The sequence below is a fragment of the Psammomys obesus genome, unplaced genomic scaffold, assembly GCF_907164565.1.
Source record: "Psammomys obesus unplaced genomic scaffold, mPsaObe1.curated_primary_1811, whole genome shotgun sequence".
Lineage (NCBI taxonomy): Eukaryota > Metazoa > Chordata > Mammalia > Rodentia > Muridae > Psammomys > Psammomys obesus.
Genome location: NW_026596166.1, coordinates 316,623 through 334,589, shown reverse-complemented (window position 1 = coordinate 334,589; position 17,967 = coordinate 316,623). Strand labels below are relative to the sequence as shown.

The 17,967-nt window shown below is 44.4% G+C and overlaps 1 protein-coding gene across 3 annotated transcripts in view; it reads right to left on the bottom strand.

Moving 5' to 3' along the window:
• Positions 1 to 88: 88 nt before the first annotated feature.
• The window catches only part of Slc8a3 (solute carrier family 8 member A3), a 103,800-nt gene continuing 85,921 nt past the window's right edge, over positions 89 to 17,967 (bottom strand). The window contains exons 3-8 of one of the 3 annotated variants that reach the window (XM_055595390.1): positions 16,047 to 16,150; positions 11,542 to 11,559; positions 7,065 to 7,189; positions 6,282 to 6,381; positions 4,442 to 4,717; positions 89 to 2,070 (exon numbers count right to left, since the gene is read on the bottom strand). In XM_055595390.1, the coding sequence (XP_055451365.1) occupies positions 1,694 to 2,070; positions 4,442 to 4,717; positions 6,282 to 6,381; positions 7,065 to 7,189; positions 11,542 to 11,559; positions 16,047 to 16,150 (1,000 nt within the window). In that variant the 3' untranslated portion in view covers positions 89 to 1,693. The remainder of the gene's footprint in view (positions 2,071 to 4,441; positions 4,718 to 6,281; positions 6,382 to 7,064; positions 7,190 to 11,541; positions 11,560 to 16,046; positions 16,151 to 17,967) is intronic. The other 2 variants (XM_055595392.1, XM_055595393.1) reach the window with 2 other exon arrangements.

The following is a 17,967-nucleotide window of genomic DNA, read 5'->3' as shown; positions in this document are numbered from 1 at the left end:
GATGACACCTTCAATTCAAAGCAGATATCCAAGGTGATCCCCAGACCACTCATTGAAGAAACATGGGGAGAAGCAGGCTGTGTGTAGAGACATATAGGTAGACCTTTTATTTTAATTTTAATTTTTTTTGAACCAACCCAACATTTCCACTGGCAACTGTCAACATAGCTTAGGACACGAGCACTGTTTTATTTTTTTATTTTTTTTCTTAAAAAAATGTGTTTAAAATTAAACAGGTGTTGTTTTAATTTCGTTTTTCTTTCTTAGAAAATGTATTTATGTCAATGCAGAAAGCCTCAAGACCCGTGGGCAGTTTTGTATGGTGTGTGTGTATGTGGTATGTGTGTGTGTATGTGTGTTTGTGTTAAACCCAAGTCTTTTCAAAATACACTGGGAAAAGGTCTGGGAGGTGGGGGTGTCAGTGTGTCAGTTTTTGCTTTCTAGAAGCCAGGGCTCCTTAGGAATGTGATGACTTGGATTCCTTGGGGGTGGGGTATAACAAATTCCCCCCCCCCCAGGCTGGGAAGAGAGAGACTTTTGAGGTTTAAAAACAAGCAGGAACATGGGGAGATGAGAGATTCCAGTTCCTACCTTGTGAACATGCTTTCAAAAGTGGGCTTGAAGGCCGGGGGAGGAAAGAGGCCCCTGTTCTCTGACAAATCTCTTAATTCCCACATCACGTCAAGAAACCTTCTCAGCCTTCTGAGTACGGTGCATTCGAGAGGGAGGGGTGATGGCACTGACATTCCCCAGAAACACTGACTCCTAAACTATGATCCACTCCCTGAGAGACCTCCCAAGTCAAACACCTCCTTCTCTCCCACCTTAGGCACAAACCCCCAAACGTTGGAGAGGTGTTTCCCATTTGTTTCTCCCGATGCCCTTGGTCAACATGGAACTTTTTTTTTTTTCCTGCTCCAAAGTCTCTGTCTGTGGGAGGGCACACACACAGGGGCTGACACACAGCACAGAGAAGTAGAATGGCTTCCACCAAGAAGAGGGTGATCCCTCTGTGACTTGGGTTTGATGGCAATGCAAGCAGATGAAACTCCTCCTGCACCCTGAGTTGGAGTCAAGGGACAGCAGCAGCCTTGTGACAGCAGGAGGGTGTGTGCCAGCAAGTCCATGCCTCCGCCTGTTGCTCAGACATGGAGTTCCCTCAGGGCCCTTTGTCACTAACTTCAGAAAGAAAAGATAAGACAGGAAGTGAAACCTGGGAGGCAAATGAAACCGACCACAACGACAATGCGATGAAAGGAGCACCCCATACCAGCCATGCAGAGATGGCCTATTCTCACACCCCAACAGCTGAATGAGAGTCTCGATGCATCTTCCTGGAGACAGGGGAAGTCCTGCCCCTTGGGGGGGAGCTAGAGTCAAAAGGAATATTGATGTGGTGGAAGAGAAGAAGAAGCTCAGGGATGTGAATGGGAGGATGGGGTAGAGGTGGGTTTGTTGCTGTTGTTTTGTTTTTAATGAAATATTCTGGACAGTGGGTGTCTCCGTCATTCCATTGGATCGGGTAGGTTTGCTTTCTGTGTAGTGCCAGGGCCTAGGTCAGGTGAAGTTCCTGGGGCTCGGGTCCTGATGCATCCTCTCCAGGGCTGCCCAACCTGGAAAGGTTGGCGAGGAAAAGTGCCCTTCTCTTAGGAGAAGTCCTAGGCCTGCCCTGTGGAGGTCATGTTCTGGCGGTTCAGAACCCCTTGATGTAGCAGTAGGCCTCCAGTGTGGCAAATAGTATGTAGAGGAGCCACAGGCTCACAAAGAGCCACGTTGTGGCTAGCTTGCAGCCACGAGGACCTCCGAGCTCCCCACCCAGGTGGGGCCGCCGACGGTACAAGAGCACGCTGAGGCAGACAAATGCAAAGATGGTGAAAAGAGTGACAGAGAAGGCTAGAGTGCCAGCCGACACATGGAACTCTTGTCCCTGCATGGCCCAGTAGATGGCGGCCACGGACCAGGCCAAGCCAATACCCAGGAAGACATTGACAGCATTACTGCCGGTGACATTGCCAATGGAGGCATCTGCATACACATCCTGCAGGGCAGCAGCTTTGCTGGCAAACGTGTCTGGAAAAGAACAGAGACAAATAGGAGCTGTGTGAGGCTGGGATGCGCAGGGCCTGGCTTTGAGTATCCCATACTGGCAGCTTGGCAGCATGGGCAAAGGGGCCACGTCCAGCCCTGCCACTCAGGAGCTGCGTAGCCTTGAGCATACCCAATTATGGATCGGGGGTTCCTGATCCTCATCTGTAGGTATCCGAAGCTTTCGAAGAGCTATTCTTATCTCAGTACTTACCAAGACGGCGTATCATGTCCCACTGACTATGTTTTCAGCAGAGAAGACGCAGTCATTTCATAACATCTGCCCAGGGAACTTTCACATCCTGGGAATCAGCTTGGGCTGGTGCCAGGTTGTAACTGTCATGTGAACCATGTACCCACTTAACCCTGAAAGTGACTGAGTGATGCCCATGTGTTCAGAAAAATAAGGACCAGGGCAGCTACTCAAGATCACTTAAGTCAGCTGAAGACTTGACAATAAAATCCCAGTGGAAGGACCCTTCCCATAATATTGTCCCATACCCCAAAAGCTTCATCAAAAGCCATGAAATCAGAGGCACAGACCATAGCATATTCTTCTGAAAGCCTCAGTGCTGTCTGTTGCTTTCTGAACCAATTTTCAGGCCTTGGAAACACCCCAAATTATCTCTCTACCCAGTATATCCTGACATCTCATTGTTGCCAAATCTCTTAGATCTCGTAGAGTAAGCTTTTTTTTGCTCCATCTTGACTATAACCTTCTAATTTGGCTCTTCTCCTTGGTTATCTTTTTCCACATGTCTTCTCCCCTCACATCTGCTTTGTTACCTCTGATGGGTTAGGTATACCAAGGCATGGAGAACAGTGAGCGCAGGGCAGCTCACCTGAAAAGCTTCAGGCACCATCCTATTTCTTATCAACAGATTCACTTCCATAATAGCTGGACCTCAGGGATCACTCATACACAAAGCATTCCCCTAACCGCCAGTCTGTGCTGAGCTTTTAGAAGAAGGATTTCCTGGACTGTTGTGTGGATATAGTGTGACGATATATTGTGTGGATATAGTGATACTTCATTTTGAGTATCAACTTGGTTAGATGGAGAATTATCCAGGGGATTGGTAGAGGACCCCTTTGGGTGTGTCTGTGATGAAGTTTCCAGAGACTACTGGATCCTAAGGGTTGTGACTCAAAGAATGGACAGATTCACTAACAGTCATAGTATGATGGCAATATTAGGAGGTAGTTAAGGGAAGGAGGGCTCTAGTTGGGGAAGTAGCTCACTGTGGGACATTTTGTGGGCCTTGTAGCTTGCCTAGGGCCCTTTCCTATACTCTCTTTCTCTGTTTCCTGTCAACCTTGATGTGAATTTCTTTTCTTCATCATGTCTAGCTCTTCCTGACATGCTGTATTGGCATCCCCAAAACTGTGAGTAAAATGAATCCTTCCCTCTTTAACTTTTTTTCTCTTGGGATTTTTGTCATAGCCATGCTGCAGAAATTAATAGGTGTAACTGATATTCAGAAGGGTATTTTTTTCTTTTATACAAGGAAGGTTGCCCTTGGTTCACCCTGTAGACCCCTGCCTGGTGAGATTCAGCCCAAATACTTGAAGATAGCAAATGGTCAGAGTTCAGATGCGACTCAGACTGAATTAAGTAGGGATCCTGGCCCTGCTACCTACTGCTTGTCATTCAGGCCTGGTTTTCATAGGACCTTCGATGACTCAGCTTAACCCAGCATTCCTTGCTTAACACATTTACTTCGTAGAAATTATTAAGATGGTTTTAAATTAGTTGAGTCTACTCTCCTTTGCTAGATTTTTAGCCAAGGGCTGAGAAAGAAATATGTCTGCTTTGACTCACATAATAGATCTGCCACCAGCACCACACAGTATCAGATATCACACGAGTTCGGTCAACATTAGCTTACTAAGTGAATTAATGAATGCTTAATTGAAGTTTGCCTTTGGATATTTAGAAGAAGATTAAGAGCCTGTAACTCCTCACACAAAAGGATGAATCTCACTCAAGTTCTTATACCTGTTCGGATAGGAGTCATTTTGACTTCATAGGTAACCATAGGAACAAGGGATTGTAGATATTTCCATAGGGATATCTATAAGCAGACTGATATTTAATCTCTTATAGGCTGCCAGAGGCAAATGGAAGAACATTATTATATGTATGCGATTACTTGCTTGTGTCTTATTAACATAAAAGCTTACTTGGTCAGGTACCACATCTTTGGTAGACCCGTTTTCCCTGTCTAGTAAGGTTTTGATGAGCCAGGGCAAGGATTTAACAGTAGCACCTGCCTATTGCTTCCGGTCTGAGATGAGGCAGTGTTTTGAACCAGGGAATAGCCTCTTTGCAAACATAAGCACCTCTCACTCTCACCTGGCACAGAAGTGCCGAATGCCACGAACACAACAGCTGTGACTGAATCCTTGAGACCGATAGTGCAGCCGAAGTGAGAGGCTAGGTCTCCAATGATGGCGGTGAGCATGCCAATGATGAGGATGGAGACCACGAAGCAGGCCCAGCCATGGCAGTACTCTGTCGGGGGCACACAGGCAAAAAGCACCTTCCAGAAGACTGTCAGGAAGTGCATAACATAGTCAAAGCAGGATGGCAGCCTCTCCTCTCCAGATTCATCCTCATCCTCATCCCCTGCTGGAGAGAAGATAAACAGGCTTGAGAAAGGGAAGGGATGTCAGATCTTCATTCACGAAAAAGTCATGTCCAACCCACAACACAAGCATCCTAGGCCAGAATGGGGGTTCAGCTCTCTCTAGACAGCAGGTGAGAAACAGGCTGTGGGCACCAGATAAACAGCTGGGAAATGGGGAAAATATTTGGTTATGTGGTTGCCGGTTAGTTTAAATTCACGGTGCTAAGTGAGCATGGGAGAAAGCGAGCAAGCTGTGGAATAAAGGAAAAGAATAGAGAATGGGGAGTAAGAGGCAGGGTGGAAAAACAGGAGGACAAGAGGGTGGAGAAGAAAGAAAAAGGTAGAGAGACAGGCTGTATTTGATGTTCTAGGCAAAGAAAACAAAACTGCCGTGTGCTTCCTCACCTTCACTGGGTGCCAATGGGATCCCTCTCATGTTTTCTAACCTGTCTACAGCGATCGTAATTCTGTCATTGTCCACCCCCAGAGGTATGGCTGCCATTTCAGATCATGGAGGTAGACCAGAGAGTCGGTACCATCTCTCAGATATCCCATGGGGCAGATGGTCTCTGACCATCCTTGCTAGGAATTATGGGTACATGTGCCCATATGTATCCAGGAGAAAATTTGCCTTAGTTTGAAAAGAGCAGAAGTCAGGAAACCAGGTTCTATTTTCAATTTTAAATGAAAGAAATCTTAGCCTGGGGTACTTTACCTGTAGTTTCTGAGCTTCAGTTCCCTCCTTTGTAAAGAGGGTAGACTACATGGCCTGCATTCCCTTTGTTGTCCCTTGAGGGGCACAGTCAGGTCATCAGAAGGGACATAGCAGAATGGATGAGAAAGCAGGGCAGCAGCGGCAGCCAGCCTCTCTTCCTGGCTGTGCTTTTGCTCTGGCTTTTGGGCCTTAGGGATATGACCCTGTGGGTTGCTATGACAACAAAACCTCATGGAAAAAGACAAGGCCAGTAGTGCTTGTCAGTTGGAGAGAACTATAGTGTTGCTGAGAGACAATCCAGGGGCAGTTGGGAGACCCTGTCCATCTTCACTCCAACACATCTGCAGGCACCTGGGACTTCTGCCTAGGCTAGGGACAGTATGGTGTGATTCTGCTATAAATGTCAAAGAAATCATCTAGGGCAGAGATTAGTTAGGGGGTCAATGCAAAGCACATTTGCTAACTCGTCTTATCCAGTTCTCTAAAGCAGGATTATTTTTCATTTTACAGAAAGAGGAAAGCAAACCATAAGGAATGGTGGAAACTAGAGCTTCCCATGGACATGCTTCGTACTTGTCTTTCTGAGAAAGGTGACAGCTGTTCTCTTTAGGGAGAAGAACACTGACTGCAGAGGGGATGCTTGCACTAGTTCACACAGCAGGATCAGGGTGGGAGCCAGATGCACCTGCTCTCATTGTTTTTTACCCAGTGAGGCAGGTAAGCATCTAGGGCCACAGCTAGGAAGACATACATTAGAGCTCTCCTGGGAAATGATTAGACGCTAGGGGGGGCATGATCTTTCTTGAGAGTTTGCTGCACTCCTAGCAAGGCTATCTTGAGGACCCCCTTACCTGCACTAACAGTGATGGCTTCCATGAACTGGTCCCTCCAGGAATGGGTCCCCACAACCAATGCCAGGTTTGTCTTCCTGATCAGCTTATCCACTGTACTCTGTCATGGAGAGAACAACTTGGAATCATGAGGTTAGAGTTATCAGAAGCAATGAGGCCCCCTGTGTTACAAAGGAATGAAAGATACCCTGAATTTCAGGGGTTCTAAAACTTTCACATGAGGCAGCCTTGGATGATGCCTTCTTGGAAATCCCCCTAGATTCCTTTTCTTTGGTTGTGTATTCTGACATTGGGTGTTCAGAGAAATGTAAGTATAGAGGGCTTTTTCTTTGTGTGTGGTCTTTTTGAGACAGGGTCTCTCTATTATGTAGCTCTGGTTGTCGCAAAATTCTCTGTGTAGACCAGGCTTCATAGAGACCCACCTGCTTCAGCCTCACAGGCCTGGGAGTAAAGGGCTTGGCCCACACCACACCTGGCTTGAAATGTAACTATAGAATAAGATGTTAATAAGCTTTGCTCTGCAGTAGTGCGTTTTAGTATCTTTAAGACATACACTTAAACAATTGTGTCGACACACCTAAGGATTTCCTTCTCTACTTACTTCATATTCTTTATCACGTTTCCCTGTAGTATTCCTAGCATACACTTGTCAATTGTTATAAATGGAAAACTGAGACCAGGGGTGGGTAAGTGGTTTGTTCAGTTTCTATTTCACATTCTTAGTGGTGAAATTAGAACAAAGTCTCATAGCTTATGTTCATTAGACCTCACTGATGGTCTGACCTTGAACTCATAGGACTCTTCAATGATGACCTCAAGTTTGGGGTGTTCACCCAATACTGGCTTTCCCATCTCTGCTATTCTCTTGGCCTCCTCTTCCTCCACAGTCAGCTTCCTGTCTGTCACCTCTGCAACAAAAGAAACATCAGACTAGCTTTAGTGCCTTTTCCATCCTCCAGAACTTTATAGCTCAGAGAGACATGAGCAGTCTCATGAGCAAAGCAAGAAGCCCTCAAGAGCAGGGACTGGGCATTACTAATGTCTCTTTCTATTAAGTGCTGAACATTCTGTGATGGGACCGTGAACAGGCTCCTGTTGTCCTGAGATGAGCATTTATCTTTCTGTTTTCTTCCTGGGCGGGCAATCTGACCCAAAGAATTTTCAATGAATGGCACCAAATGAAGTTCCCAAGCCATTTGGGGAGTGTTTGCAGAGCTAGGAAGAAAGGCCATATCTCTTGATCTTTAACTATTTTGAATTGCTGGGTGTGATTGCCTACTGCTTCATGTAAGAGTTCTGGAAGATACACGAATCCAAAGACATTGACTACTGGCTTCCATTAGCATCTGTTTTCAACATCGTTGGCACTGTCTCATCTATGAAAGAGTAAGCAGTGCTTTCGCAGAGATATCTCCATTTTCGCACAGTGAATAACATCCTCACAGTGAGAAACTTGGACAGCGTTCCGAGAAACTTCATGGTGTTCTGATGACAGATCCCCCAGGATTTCTTTACAAGGCAGAGACATTTCTTCTGAAATATGAATGATACATATACATACATATATATACAAAAATAGAACAAAGTTCTTTCTTTATTTTCTTTATAAGCTTTCTCCGAGTTGTTCAGCATCTTGCATCATTTACCAATGGTTTCTTCTCATGCTGAACATTTAAGCCGTTTTCCCACTTCAGTAAGTGAGTCTATTTTACAGCCGCTTCACCATGAAGACATGTTTTCTGGATTAGAGTGAAATAGAGATTGAATCTTTTTATTCCCCTTTGATTAGAAAATCACTCTTGGCAGCCCGTTTCTTTCAGAGCTCATTTAGACATCTCCCCATCCAAGTCCACAGTCTCACATTCAATTAGTTCTTTTATTCAGCTCCTTAATTGCTTTCATTCCACACAGTAAACCTCCCACAGGAATCCTCTAGTCCTTGGATAATCCCAAGGACAAAATGGGTCAGAGGCCAAGAAAGTCTTTTATTTATTTATTTTCTGTAACTGAGGAATCAGTGAAGTGAGGAGCAGAGAAACTTGGGTCCTGGAGGTTGCAACGAAAACAACTCAGGAAAAAGACTATAAACCAAGGATAGGTGTTACTAGGCAGAAAGACTTATATGAAGATTTTCTTCGTTAACCTGAATAAGGGCAGTTGATAGCGAGCAGGCTCCAGTGTCTGAGCTGGCTGCTGGGCTCCACGTTTCTACAACCAATGAGAACGTGATCCCTGATACTGTCTGGGAGCTGTCCGTGGTGCTGCACCATCCTAGCTCTGGTATTTCTTGAAAATAGGCCTTTTTTTATTGTCACATGTGTGCTCTGACATTTTCTCACACATGTGTAATGCATTATAATGGATCTGGGCCCCTCCCACCCTCCCCATTACCTCTATCAAGCCTCTCTAAACCTTACAAGTCTCCATTCCATAGTCACACATTTTAGTTTTATTTTGAGAACCAGTGAGTTTAATGGTCCATCTGCCTAACAGTGAATTTGGAACTTTCCACTGGAGACTTGTGAGCTCACCAGTGGGGTTACTCAATGGCATCAGGGACTCTATAGTTCCCAGGGACTAATGTGGTCTCCAGTGCTGCAGGTTGGGAAGGTCCTTTTGAGTTCCTTTACCTTCCAGGTTTGGCTGTTGTTGACAGATTCATCCTTGTGTGGACTCATTGCAGACACGGTAGTGCAGCTGCATTGAGTTCATGGTTAGAATGGCCCTACCATGTCCAGGAGATGGCCTTCTACAGCCCTTCTTATCCTCTGGCTCTTGTAGTCTTCTTGCTCCTCTTCCACAATGTTCTCTGAGCCTTGGGGGTGGTGGTGGTGGTGGTGGTGGTGGTACACGCATTGTTTGCGGTGGATCACGCGCCTTTCACTTATTCTCTGTTCTTTTTTTGTATTTTCAAGCTGGATGATCTTTTCTAGCAGCCTCACCTCACTTACTTCATTTAATATGGGTCTCTGATGAGTTCATTCTGAAGGCAAATCTGGGAATCTGAATGCGCTGGGGGTATTTTCAACGACAGCAGTCCTAGAAACTGAACTGCAAGGCATTTTGGGGAAAAGCCCTCAGAGAAGACAGAGAGACTCCTTAAAAAAAGGAGTCTCTTTCCCCTTCTTTCTGGCTTTGGCATCGTACCACACTGTTTGTCTCGGCAATGACAGTGTTATCCTGCTCCTCCCTCCCCAGTTCCCTCATGTCATACTTTACATGTGCCAAGAGAATGTTATACCAGTATAATGAGCTCTCCAGTGACACATAAATATACCTGTCTAACCTCTTGTCTAGCTATCAATCTAGCACTATATCCATCTGGCATATTATTGATCTACCTGCTGACCTGTCCACCCCTGTGGTGACAATCAGTTTTTCTATATAGCCTTTTGCAGAAATCTCTTTGACAAATAACCAATCCTCTAAAGTCACCCACAGTCCCACAGAAACACTCTGTTTATGTTTGTTAACTCTCTCTCTCTCTCTACACACACACACACACACACACACACACACACACACACACACCTTTCTATAAACTTTGACTTAATGTCCTGTCAACAGTCCTCTCTTTTTTTCTAATTTTTGCATAATGGTCATTACTTTAAGTTCAAGTGAAGTTAATTTAATCAAGTCCCAAACTTGAAAGACGAATAATAATGATTCTGATTGCTCCTCAGAATCTCAAGTGAAAAGAACAAAGAGAGGTGATACTGATATTCAGGCTGACTGAACAAACTCTCCGTTCTAGGAATAGAAAGGGAGAGAGGCGGGGTAGGAGATGGAATATAAATAAGACAGAAAATTGGACAAATATTGGATGAACAGAAAGCCTTCAGGTTAGGCAAGGATGGACTGTGAATACTCTGCAGGCATCCCCACAAAGAAGCATTGGTATGGCCAGGGCTCTCAGTCAAAGGCCCTTGAACTTGGTGCAGTAGTCCAGAATGAACATACTCTCTTTCATCACCAGGCGCTGTTAATCATGTTGGCCCGTCCTCTCAGGAAGATCAAAATCAAAACCTGAGATTTCTGGTAGATATAAAGCCTGACAAAGGGCTCCCGAACCAGAGGGCTACAGATTGAAAGGTGTAGGATGCCCCCTCTTCATTTATACTTATAAAGCATGTTAAAAGTATAACAAAACTTAAACCAAATCCAGATATGTGTGTTAGGAAGTGAAGGTAAGACCTGGAACAAAGAAACCCGAAAATATTCATGTTGGGTAGTATGAGCAGAGAGAAAATGAAAGAAAACATATTGGGAGCAGAGTGCAGAGCATAGAGCATAAAATATCCTATCGGCATAAAATAAGCAAGAAGATAAAGAGGCCATAGCAATGTGTTCACAGAAGGAATACACATTAACTATGTGCACTTTTTGCTTAAGGCTCCAAGGAGGCAAACAATCTTATTACATTTATTGCCTCTTCCTAATCCCAAGGGATGGCCTGAAGGCAACCTGGAGTACCAGTGCACTCTGTAAGAGTTTTGCCTCTTTAAATGGTTTTATTTTGTGTGTGTTTGTGTTCAAAGAACAGACGAAATGTAAGACATTCCTTTAAAACATATTGAGATTGTCTTGTGACGCCCACTCCATCTACATCGAGTACAATGCTGCCAGACACAGAGGGCTGCTTTTCTTTCTGGTCAGGAGGTTGGATGCTGTTTAGAAAGGGCTTCTACTCTTGCCAGCTTACTCTCAAAGTAGGTCCATGTCCTACCCAGGATCTAAATTCTGAATGAGACTCTCTTTAAAGAAAGTCTATAAATGTCTTATCCAGAACCCACACATAGTTTTACTATTTGGAGTGTATGTAACTTCAAGGATATATGAGAAATGAATCTGAGTCTAGCAACTTAGGTCTCCTCTGTGATGAGTTAGAAGATCTCCAGGATCATTCGCGTGTGTGTGTGTGTGTGTGTGTGTGTGTGTGTGTGTGTGTGTGTGTGATGCAGGTGAATTGAGATGCAAAGAAGCCTATGACCTACCAGGATGAAAATGTGCAGTCTTCTTGGCAAATTTTATTTTAACAGCTAACTATGCATTTTCCCATATTCACTGATGAAAATGACGCTCAAGGAATTATCTGCTTCCCCACAATTACTTTATGTAAGGAGTCTCTCAGTCATTGGGAGGATCTGTCAAGTTATCTTGACCCTATAGTTCCTATTAAGTATAGTAATGGACATTGATCGAAAACCAAGTAATGGCATTGGTAAGAATAGAAAAGAGGGGAAAGACAGACACCTCTTACCTGGAGATAACAGGAGCACTGTTTGCAAGTGGATACCAGGGAAAGGGAAGAAAGAAAAAGAAAGAGCATTAAGATCCCATCATGAAAGTGTCCCCAGGCTCTGTCCCCAGGCAGCATAAGGAAGGCAGTGGGCTTACTCGGCAAGAGCTCAAGAACACATGCAGACAGCAGCATTTGAGCATGCGCAGCGACAGCAGCAGCAAGAAATGCGAGAAGCTGGAATGACTGCCGAGCAGCTGCAAGAAAGTTACCCCCCAGCGCTTTCCTGAAAACACGTGGGCTAAGATGGAGGCATGAGAAGGTGATCACTGTGACTCAGTCTGAAAGGGAGCGGGGACCCAGTTATCATGAACAGGGTGTGTGAGTTGCAACCTTGCCAGAGTTGAAGGGGAGCAAAGGGCTTGAATGTGAGCTCCGGATCGCAGTATGCAAGAGTGGAATACTGTTTCACATCTGATTCCTAGCCCTAGCCTTACAAGCAAATCATGCTCTGCCTCCCAGTGCCCATAAGTTTTTCAGTCACAAATGGTATCTTAGCTACCATTACGGCCAGAGCTTTGATGTTTTTTTTTTTCCCCTGAAAGAATGCTATAAGGAAAAGATGCATCCTTTAGACTGTTTCCACAAATGATTTATAGATGTATCATAGTCAGAAACATGGACTCCTATTTTGTAGCAGCTGTCTAGTCTTGCCCCTGCACTTAGTAATGCTCAATAAAGCCTTGTTGATCACTATCTTGGCAACTGATAGTCTTTTTGTTCAGAAAGGGTAGGTGAACTCTGGATCTCAGATACTCTAGAACAGAGGGGCGGTCAGACCGAGACATGTATGAGGATGGGAGATGATAAGTGTAAAGTCTCTGCACGGACTTGGAATCAGAGTCAAAACCATACACAACACAGGATGTCTCCAGCTTATTTTTGCATGTGCTGGACTCTCTTGCCTCTAAGAAAACCTGACAGATGCTTCCAATGATGGAGAGACTCACTGCATGAAAGAAGAGCTTTGCTTTTGCTAAATCTCTCTAAAGGAATTCTTGTGAATTTCACACCACATTTTCATCCTGGTCGGATGTGTAACTGCACAGCCCTCACTCCTTGGCACTTGCCAGGTCTGAAAACGTCTTGCCATATACCCTTGGTGGAGACTAACAAGGAATGAGAATATGAGTATATTTGTGGGAACGTCTGCAAATTGCTTCTTCTAGTAATCTCAAAGAATGCAATGCATGCTTGAGACCACAACACCATGTTCATAGCCATCGAAGATGCATGTGGATTCAAAATCTGCATGGTGTGTGAGTGGGTGAGCAACAGTTGATTTTCCTAGTTATTTCTACTTAGAACAAGAAGGTAACTAGTTAGCCAATAGGTATTCTCATTTCATTAATAAAGACAGCAAGGGAGGTAACTCATTCTGCTCCTTCCATAGATCTGCATGAAGAGCACTTCAGGCCTTTATGTTCAAGTGGAGGCTGAATGCACACGAGTGCACCCAGGGATCTGGGTGCTCTGCCTCTTGTCTTCATGAATCTGAGGGTTAACTCAGTTATGGATGCATCTGTGAGGTACAAGTAGGTCAACGTTGAGTCACTGACTACTGTCAGGGTGTTTCCCTTGATTTCCTATGTGTTGATCCTCAGGGTCACGTGAGAGTTATTTATCCCTGCTCAGATACCCCAGAGACAATCGGGAAAGAAGATAACTCAGGAAACTTTTGGGGGCACTTGACAAGGTGTGTCCCTGGATGTGGAAAGAAGAGAAAGAAACAGACCCCACTGTTGGAAAGCATCTCCTTTCCCACAGGACACTACCTATGGCCTGGCACTGACCCAATATCCCTGACAACAAAATGCTTGATCATCCTTACTAACAAGTTCACTTTTACACTCTGGGGTGTCCTCCATGCCAGGGCAATTGTATTCCCTCTCACCCTCTCTTTTTTCCTCTACCACAGATCATGCAGAACGTTTACTATCACCTCTGAAGGCTGTTGTGTTTGCTCAGAATAGAGTCTCCTATTTCAAGAGCAATCCTTTAAAAAAAGTTCAATTGTCATTTTGACCATGCAGAGAGAACACCAGCCTGAATGCCTAAGTCTCTTCTAGACAGCAGTGATAATGAAAAGCAATTTCCACTGTACTGTCTCTCACTCGGAAAACAGTAGGGCATCCTGCAAATCAGGATGGATTTTCATTTGACTGTGGACCTAGACAATTGGGTTTTATAACCTTTCACCTCATGGTCTGATGCCAATATCAAAAGAGAACTGAAGAAACTGAAAATTAATGCCTTAGAGTCTGGGACCTAGACCATAGGGCAGGAGACTGGAGAAGCCACACATTTCTTACTGAAAACTTCCATCTTGGCACCTTGGTCTCTGGGAAGATCTGGGGGGCATGTCACAAAGAGTTTTCTGAAATCCTTGTCTCTTTACCTCCACCCTAATTAGGACTAGGCTTCACAAGGATTTACCTGAAATCTTGGTTAAAGAATTCAGTGCCAATGGGTAACCTCATATGGGGAGCAGCCGCAGCCATTTGCATTCAGCCAGGTCTTCTGAAGAAAAAAAGGCCTATCCTACGACAGTTCCTGTCCTACTATTTGGTAGGGGATTCAAGGGGCAGTAGAAAATAGCAGTTTTTAATAGCAAAATAAAGGCATGGATGATATTCTAATCACTTCCTCCTGCATGGAGCTTCTGCCTTCCTTTCAGATGATCTGCACTATCCAATGATCTGCTTTTATCTCACATGGGCCTTGGGTATCTTTTGTTTCCAGTCAATCACAGTATAGTCAGTGCACAAAGGGGACGTGATGGGAATGAGGTAGGGCAGGCACTGAGACAATTTATGAGACTATTTTGGAAAAGTGAGGGCTAGAAGATAGGCTGAAATACAGTGTGAGAGGCAATAGAACGAGATTCTCTTTCTTCTGGCACTCTCCAGCGGTCAGCAGAAAATTGAGCTTGCTTTGATCCTTGAATGCTGGATTTCTCCAAACCAGTGTTGGCACAGAGGTGTTGTATTCTGAAGACAGTTCCAGTGGATGATAAGTGACCGTCAAGTTCGAGGAGAACACCTGTAGAGGAGCTTTGGGAGTGTCTCTATTGACCTCACTCTCTTCCATCTGTCAGTGTAATTCCCTGTTGTTGAACATGAAACCACCAAAGCATGATCACCCCTACTAGATGAACAGACGTTTTTGAATTCCCATAGCTCTTCCTCCAACACTTTCAAAGTGGTAGCTTCTGGTAATTTTCATTAAATGCAGAAAATTTCCCTTCTATTTTCCTGGTTGCAATAATGCCAACTGTCAGTCCCTTAAGTCTGAGCTGGGATGTTGAGATTCATGTCCTGAGAAAATGAGTAGAGGTCTACTTCTCTAAGCAGAGGTGAGACGTGTCTTGAGTTCTGAGCAATGTCTTCACTCGCAGATGTTAAGCAAAGGCAGGCATCCATGAGCTGTTCACCAGCTTTCTCTTGTCTCTCAGTGATCAACACTATTATACCATTTAGAGTTCCTTTATTTGATAATCATAAATAAATATTCTGGCCTTGCCCAGCGTCTGTTCTTTTCTAGAGCCTACTTGGTCAGGGAAGGGTTGAACCTAAAATGACTTACTTTCTCTTACAAAATTTCAGTTTTCTGTTTTCATTATACCAAAGCAGCCTACACAAGGGACCTTCCTTTAGATGATGATGAAAGGTAGGATGGAGTGGATGAGATGTCAAAGGGAGGAAGTAGAGTTTTGAATTACATGTTGCAGGGCTGCTCTCTCCTAAAGAGCTCTCAGAGACCATGGCCAACTGGTATACCTCCCCATGCCATGGCCTAGCCAGATAATGCACTTACCTGCAGGAAGAGCAGAAAGGCCTGTGAGCCACTCTGCAAGTGAATAGCTTGCCAAGCATTCAATATAGGTTGAGGAATGCAACAGAAAATGGTCAAAGCATTATGGCAACATGGGTCCCAGGCTCTCTCCAAGACCCCACCCCCACGGTCAATCCCAGATATAGTGTGGGGTGGCAAGAGAGGGGCACAAACATGCAACACATTACACTCCTTTTTTTTCTTCTCCTCCCCACCCACCAAGGAGTTTTCACATTGACAGGCTATCGTATGGGAACAGAGAATAGGGGGAGGCGCAGAGGATGGTAACAGTTGGATTATTGGATCATTATAGCATAATACTGAAATAACTCATTAGGGCAATGAGGAGTTGAGGCTGCAGTACTGCCCAGAAGGAGGGAAAGGAGGAATATGGAAATAAACTCTGGCTAAGAAGGCAGAGATGACACCGAAACAGGGTGAGAGCGAGAATACAGGAGGGAAAGTAATAGACATTTTTGTCAATAGGAGGAGGAGGAGAAGGGAACAAAAGGCGGGGGTAAAAATAGTCACTTCTTTTTAAAAATTGTTTTCTTGTTTGTTTAAATTTCTTTCTTTCATTTTTCTCTTTGACTTTTTCTTGGTTGTTGTTTTGATTTTAAAGGATCTCACACCTGATATCCCACGTTCCATCCATTTCGGTTCACCAAGGGCAATGAAGAAATTCTCTTGCCTTTCGTATTCCTCCTCATCTACTATTTTAACCCTTATGGTTTTCCTGTAGGGACAACAAGAGAGAGAGTGTCGACTAGGTGGGCAGGTTGGTCGTTTATCTGAGCACAGCCTTTAATAATCATTCCCATCACTCTTGGCACATGCAGCCCCGTTCTGCCATGGTGGCCGACAGCAGAACTACAGTGGATTGTTGTCTTATTAAAAAAAAATGCTTTTATAAAAAATGCTCTTAGCTTTTCTTGTCTCCTTGGTCATAGCTGTTCTTATAGGTGAGAGGGAAAGGAAACCACAAGGACAAGGACAAGTGGGCAAAAGGAGCCAAGAAGAAGGAGGGAAGTGGGAAGGAAGATTGGGGTCATGGTGGGGAGGAGTCATTTTAGATTCTGCCAATGGTTAATAGGAAGTGAGTCAGGCAGCACACTCTGTTAGTGTCACATGGTGGCAGTAGCATTTCTTTAGGCATCAAATAAATGACCTGCTCATTGGGAGTGATCCTGAGCCCATCCGCAATGAACAATTCATCTACAGAACCCAGGTCTCCAGTCCCTTCTTTTGCCTCATTAAGAAAAATTTTAAAGGAAAGTATTTATGAAGAGGGATACTAGAGAGGGGGAGAGAGAGGGAATAGGGGAAAAGGGAGGAAGGATTCTACTAACTTTCTCATTTTTTTCTTTATTCCATAGGGAGGTCTGGAATGTGGACCAAAGTGAGTGTTAGCTTCAATATGATTCAGATTGTACTATTAGTATAATTATTGTACTATTCGTACTATTAGTACAGTCCTGTACTGTTGACATCCTTGTCATAGAGGGATGCTATGTCCCAAGTTGACATTCTAAATGCTGACTAACATGGGTTCAGAACATGAGGCTGTGGTGATGGCTGTCTACTTCTGGGTATCAACACAGTGGATTGTCTGTTACAAATAAAAGCAAGCTTGTCTTTGTGTGTGTGTGTGTATATGTATGTATGTACATGTGTGTATGTATATGTGTGTGAGTATGTTTACATATGTGTATGAGTGTATATATATATATATGCGTGTGTGTATTTTACTTAAGATTTTTTTTCATGCCTTGTTGGGTGGACAAAAGACAAATATCATTGGTCAATGAGAGATTGGAGGTCAGAAACGTCTCTGTCTATAAGACATAGGCCTGTTTTGCTACCAAAGGGACTGTTGCATGAGTTCTGAATGGGCCTGTCTTAGAGAGATATGATGAAGGCTTGGTCAGCCAAGATTTACCAAGCCCTAATCCAGCAGCTTCTCCTCCAGAACACACCTAGGAAGGATGGTCTGACTTCTTATTGGAGGCCAGAGGTACACAAGGACATTCTGATGGAAAGCACAGATGAAAGCTCACAGCTCTGTGGATTCTGAGGCATTTCATGGGATTGCTGGGAAAGCTTCCCCTTAGGTAAGAATTCTCTCCCTGCTGCTCCCTCTGCCTCTATATCTAGCTCCTCTTACCAGGGAGAGTGTAGTAAGGCAAGGAGGTCTTTGATGGAAACCTATAGTTTAAGTTCAGTCAAGGTCAGGGGGAGAAATAAGCTTCAATGGCAGAGATGTAGCAGACAAGATGGCTTCTGTGGGCTCTTTGGGAGAGTGGGATGAAGTATGATACAAATATATTGGTCCTCAATCTCCGGGGACAGGAACCCAGCCTTGAGAACAGCTGTATTTGTGGAAATCTGAGAGTCTGTTTCTCATGGTTCCTCTCGTCTGTAAACCAACCTGTCCTTACCTCTATACTGCATCACTGAGGATCTCACTTATCATATTCTTAGAGTGTGGGCTGGTTCTCTCTCTCTCTCTCTCTCTCTCTCTCTCTCCCTCCCTCCCCTCTACTCACCCATATT